At 43.7% G+C, this 5,973-nt stretch overlaps 1 protein-coding gene across 1 annotated transcript; it reads left to right on the forward strand.

The window, feature by feature from the left end:
* The first annotated feature begins 320 nt into the window (after positions 1-320).
* Positions 321-4,131, forward strand: LOC134572887 (nuclear pore complex protein Nup133-like). The gene has a single exon (XM_063432174.1). The coding sequence runs from the start codon at positions 350-352 to the stop codon at positions 3,779-3,781; it is 3,432 nt and encodes a 1,143-aa protein (XP_063288244.1). The 5' UTR covers positions 321-349; the 3' UTR covers positions 3,782-4,131.
* Positions 4,132-5,973: the final 1,842 nt, after the last annotated feature.

Below are 5,973 nucleotides of genomic sequence, written 5' to 3' on the forward strand. Positions count from 1 at the left end.
GTGCTGGGATGGGGGTGTTGGCGCTGTGTGTGTGTGTGTGTGGGGGTGTTGGGGACTGTGGGTGCCCCGGGTGCTTAGCTTGCCTTTTGGCAGATGGAGTTTCCAAGTGTTGGGAAGCTTCGGTGGTTTGGGGGGGGTGGCGCCGGGTCCGGGGTGTCGGTGTGCTATCAAAAACACCGCTCGGCACGCAATGCGGCGTCTACGTATCCTACGTCTATGGCATGCCTCACACGTCACAGTTAGCGCGCCATTCCCCGGATATTACGCACCGGAGAACGCTTACACTTTCAACATTCTGAAGCGGGAGCAGTTTCTTTTCGATTTATCACGTTGTCCTGGCAGATTCACGATGTTTCCGTCTCCACGCACTCAGGCAGCAGTAACGGCTCGCCGGCAGCACAACACCCGAGTATCGAGTGTCAGGAAAAGCGTGGGGTCTGGGGTCACTGCGACTTCTTCGCCCTCCACGGTATTGTCTCCCGTGGGGCGCAGAGTCCCGAGCAGCGGATCCCGCGCAACAGCTCCCAGAGTGGTACTTCACCCATCTGCCAGTGAGACTGTGAATTATAATGTGCAGCTGTATGGCTCGCCTCTCCCTATTAAGGTGATGGAAGTCTTGACCAGCGCTGATGCAGATGAACGCCTCACTGTTAAGATCCATGAAGACGGATGGGCCTGGCTGGCTTACAGTGATCGCTTGATAATCTGGAAAATTAGTCAAACTTCTTCTACCAAGCTAATGCTGTGTAAAGAGCTGCAGCTCCCTGCTAGTGACTACAAGTGCACTGCAGATCTAGTCGACATCAATATTCACATAACGGATGGAGCTCATGCACAGACCGTAGCAGTATTGATGGCTACCCGTGAAGGCTCTATCCGCTTTTGGCCTAACCTTATGCATGAAAGTTTCTACACAGAAACCCATACAGACTTTGGGGACTCGCTCTGTGAGTTTGTGACCTCTGTCAAGGCTTGTAGTTATGTCCTAGCATCTTCTAAAAATCAGCTGGTAAGGTTGTTTCCAGATGCTTCCGGAAAGATTACCCAGCGGGTTCTGCAGCAAGGGCAGGGAATGTTGTCTGGTATAGGTCGCAGAGTTTCCACTTTGTTTGGCATGCGGTCTCCTGCAATTGAATCTACTCTTCGCAGTGTGCTCTGGGATAAAGGGGACTGCTTGTACACCCTCTCTGATTCTAGCATAAACAAATGGGAAATGGATGAAACTTCAGAGTATCATGTGTTATGTTGGGAAATGGGCAAGATTCTTAAAGAAAACATTTCCAATGCGATATGGGGTTCTGGAAGCAACCACAAAGCTGTGAGTGATGAAATAAACATTGAGTATCTGGATTTAAGTCAAAACATGGATGGATTAGTCATCTTGGCTGCTGCTTGGCATAGCAGAGAGAGTCCATGTCTTATATATTATACACTGGTTACGGTAAAGGATGAAGGTTACCATGTGTCTGATGAGGTAGTTGTAGAAGTCACTCGTTTCAACCCTCCATTTCAGTCAAAAGATATGCTTTTTTGCCATCTTGTGATTCCAAATGTCAACAGCCAAGCTGCTTGTCTCTGCACAAGAGAAGCCGTGTTTGCCTGCTCAACAGCTCCTGGAAGAGGATGTTTGCCTCAGGAAAAAATTCCATTTGAAACACAAGGTGATAACCTCTTGGGAGCTGGTTCGTGTGCAGGTTTAACAATATTTTTTGCCAGAAAGAGTGGACTGTTGGCGATTGTAGCTCGAGAAAATATGTTCATGCTTCCAGAGGACCTAGAAGAATCCATTACATCTTTGGAAAGACCAAAGAGTCAGGTCCCATTTATGGAAACCCCCTCAAGAACAGATACTTTATCTAATGATAGAACAAAACTATTGAAAGCTGCCTTCTTGCAGTATTGCAGGAAGGATTTGCTGACTGCACAAAACATGGCCGACAATCTGTTCCCACCAGTTGCAGGAGTGGAATTTGATAGTGAACTGGATGAGGCTGTAGTGCAGCTTAGTTTGGACTTGATAGATGATTATCCTGCTGCGGATCCCCGCTGGGCTGATTCCTTACCTGAAGAAACAGCTGGTGTTTGTAATACTTCCCTTATCATTTTGCATCAATTGGAAGATAAGATGAAAGCACACTCATTCTTTATCGATTTTCTTCATGAGGTTGGACTCTTCAGCCGCTTGAGTACTTGTCAATTAAGAGGAAACTCAATAGTTACTAGTCTTTTGCTCTGCGAGCATGCAGAAAAATTATCAGCTATCATTGTTCTGAAGAATCACCACACCAGACTCCCTGCCCTGGTGAATGCTGCCATACATCTTGCTCTGAACAAAAGGTTGTGCTCCATTCCTCCAAATCTGACTGCAGCAGATGTGTATTTTAGAGAGGTGTCACAAATGGATTTGATATTTGAATGCTTTTTAAACAAAGAAGAATGTGAACTGGAAAACATATCACCTGACACTGTAGAATGGGCACATGTTGTTATAACTACAAACACTTTAATGAAGGATATGCTACATGCTGCCTTTCAGTATCGACAGAATAAAGCCTCCCTATATAAAAATGAACACCTGCAAAAAGAGCCCGAGATCCTTCAATGGACTGCTTCTAGTGGGCCTACTGGTATCCGTACAGCGATAATACGTCAACACAGCATCATCCTGAAGAAAGTCTATCCTCAAACAGATACCAGCCTGCGCAGTATCCTTATTGAGCAGTTGGTTGCACTGCTAAATTTTCTTTTTGATGACTATGTCACTCAGCTGAAATCTGTGGACAGGCCAAGTGCCCAAGAAAGATATTGCATTCTGGAAGCAGAGTATACACAGAAGCGATCAGAACTCTTGTCACCTCTGTTGACTTTGGGGCAGTATACTTGGGCTATTAGCCTTGCTGAGAAGTATTGTGAATTTGATATCCTAGTGCAAATATGTGAACTCACTGAAAATCACACCAGATTGCAGCAGTACATGGCACAATTCTCTGATCAGAATTTTTCAGACTTCTTGTTTCGCTGGTATTTGGAGAAAGGGAAGCGAGGAAAACTGTTATCTCAGCCAATTTCCCAACATGGGCAGTTGGCTTCTTTCTTGCAAGCTCATGAACAGCTCAGCTGGTTACATGAGGTGAACATTGAAGACTTTGAAAAGGCTCACAGGACACTGCAGACATTGGCAAATATAGAAACTCGGTACTTCTGTAAAAAAAGAACTCTACTTGGAATGAGTAAATTAGCAGTGATTGCATCTGATTTGACTGAAGACATATTGAAAGAAAAGATTGAAGAAATATCTGAAGAGGAGATTTTCCTTCTACATCAAGAGACCCTGCCCAGTCAGCTTCTGGAAGAAAAGCAGTTGAACTTAAATGTGATGCCTGTTCTTTCCGCTCTAGCCCTCATAAAACTATACATAAGTGAGGAGAACAGAAAGGCAAATGAATATGACTTTAAGAAAGCCCTTGATCTGCTGGACTATATTAATGAGGAGACATATGTGGATAAGAAAGAACTTAAGCTGGAAATACTCTGCAAAGCTATAAAGAGAGACAATTGGTCATCTTTAGATGGAACAGACGACCCCATAGATGCCACAAAAGACTCCATATTTGTAAAAGTACTTCAACTGTTTTTAAAAAAAAGTACACACCTTGGAGACTACTTACCAGAAGGCGAAACTCTGCTTCAGTCAGATGAACTTTCCAGCTTAAGATCCAATGCGTACTTTGAATATGTTCTAAAGGCAAACTATGAATACTATGTAAAAGAACATCCTTAATTCTGTCATGTGTTGGACCCATTTGTTTTTCACTATTGTTTAATAAATTCAGTTCTTTATAAAAAAAAAAAAAAGGTGATTACACAGCCATCATACATCACGTGGGACCCTTCATCCAATCTCATTAGCTCTGCTACAGATGCCAAAAAATTATATTCAACAATGCAATCTAGTAAATAGTTTTCACTAAAGTTGAACACCCTTTTTCTGGTATTGTGATTGAGTTAAGCCAGTTAGTAAATAGCATTTTATTTTAATTTTCCCCCCGACACCAAAAGGTGTTGGAGTCTAGTAAATCAGGCCCAGTGTCCTTGTTTAACCTTAACTTAGTCTCCACCAATTAAGTCTAGCAAATCATTCCCTAGACCAGGGATAGGCAACCTTCGGCACTCCAGATGTTTTGGACTACATCCCCCCTAATGCTCTTACGCCCATAATGCTGGTAAAGCATCATGGGAGGTGTAGTCCAAAACATCTGGAGTGCCGAAGGTTGCCTGCCCTAGACAATCTGTGAAGATCTTGCCCAGCAACTTTATATTTCTTTTCATAACCTGCCATTTCCAGCATTACTGAGCAGATACATTTCCCAAACAACAAATCTAACAATCTGGAATCAGAATGCTGGTTTCAGGAATTGCTCAGACATCCTGGAAGGATCTGTGAAGCACATAAGTCCATAATCCCATCTAATAACCACCTCTTGTCACTTGGTCATAACAATGGAATAAATGCTTTTATCTGTACATCTGCAGATACTTTTCCTTTCTTACAGTGGTTCTTTGCAAGTCCTAGGTAAAATCATTATGAATACACCTGAAACTACAAACATATTATATAAGTTGTTTTTATTTTTTGTGGATAATGGGTAAGCATTGAATGAGACTTTATGAGAAGAATGGGGCATTAACTTGTCAAGCATAATACATTTAATGCTATAATCACATTGGTCCGTAAAATTCTATGCACTTATATAATGTACTGTTTATGTAGCTGTATATACTCAGTCACAGTTAAAGGGATACACTAATCTTCATAGCCACTAAAGCATGCTGTAGTGCAGGGGTCGGCAACCTCTGGCACGCGTGCTATTTGAGCGGCACGCGAGGCTGCCGCCCGCTGTACACTGGGGGAAAGCAGAGAGGAACTTGCGCGGCGGCGGAACTTCCAGCATCGCAAGAACTTGCGATCTGGAGTTCCGCCTATTAGGCTTTTCTTACTTCAGCTCCAATGACATCCGCCACTGTGTGCACTGCCTCCAGCCCTCCCACTCTGTCAGCAGCATCCTCATACCCGCCTCCTACCTAACCTTAAGCCCCGCCTCCAGCTTAACCTTAAGTCCCGCCTCCAGCCCTCCCACTCTGTTAGCAGCATCCTCTGCCTGGATGACTTATTTACAGGTCACTCCAAGCAAATCTGTGTGGGGCTTCTTGTTTATGTGAGCCAATCAGAAACAGTAGTGATCGTAGGGGTCACTTCTGCTCCTGACTGTGTCACAAAATCAGATTGCCTTGTCCCTTGTGTCTGCTACTACCACTTCACTGTTTGCCTGTCAGTCCCTGACCCTGAATACTATCAGGTAAATTGCCTAAATTTACCAGGTGCCAGTGCCACACTATTTATGTCACAAATACATGCTCATCAGGGCATAAAGGGATGGTCCCCAGGAGTTTGCAATCTAACTCAAGTTAACTTTACTGTGATATGAAAAACTCTGTATCAGACAGTCCATTTATATCACATAAATGTTAACTTGTGTTAGATTGCAAGCTGTACAGACCATTCCCTGCATGCCCTGGTTTATATATGTAAAGGTTTGAGGGAATGGCCCCAAAAACTTGAAATCAAAGTCAAGTTATCATTTCCTACTTCTGTAAAGAATACAAACAGAAATGCTAGCTTGAGTTATATTGCAAGCTCTTGTAGCCATTCCTGCAGTGTGAAAGACTAGGAGAGATCAGATATGAAGTATGACCAGTAGGCTCAGCAACAATGTGTCACATCACACTCCACCATCCACACACACAAACCACACTCAGCTGCCCTGCCACATCGCCAGAACCCTCACACAAATCACACTCAGCCAACCATACGCACAATAGCTACCCCCACGACACATACATCACAATCAGCCACACACTACACAGACATTTTTTACATAATTCCACACAAAGTAGTAGAACACTGATGCAATC

The sequence above is a fragment of the Pelobates fuscus genome, chromosome 9 (genome assembly GCF_036172605.1).
Source record: "Pelobates fuscus isolate aPelFus1 chromosome 9, aPelFus1.pri, whole genome shotgun sequence".
Taxonomy (NCBI): Eukaryota; Metazoa; Chordata; class Amphibia; order Anura; family Pelobatidae; genus Pelobates; species Pelobates fuscus.

Excerpts from the sequence above, each read along its gene's own strand:
- LOC134572887 (XM_063432174.1), top strand. The coding sequence starts at position 350 with ATGTTTCCGTCTCCACGCACTCAGGCAGCAGTAACGGCTCGCCGGCAG.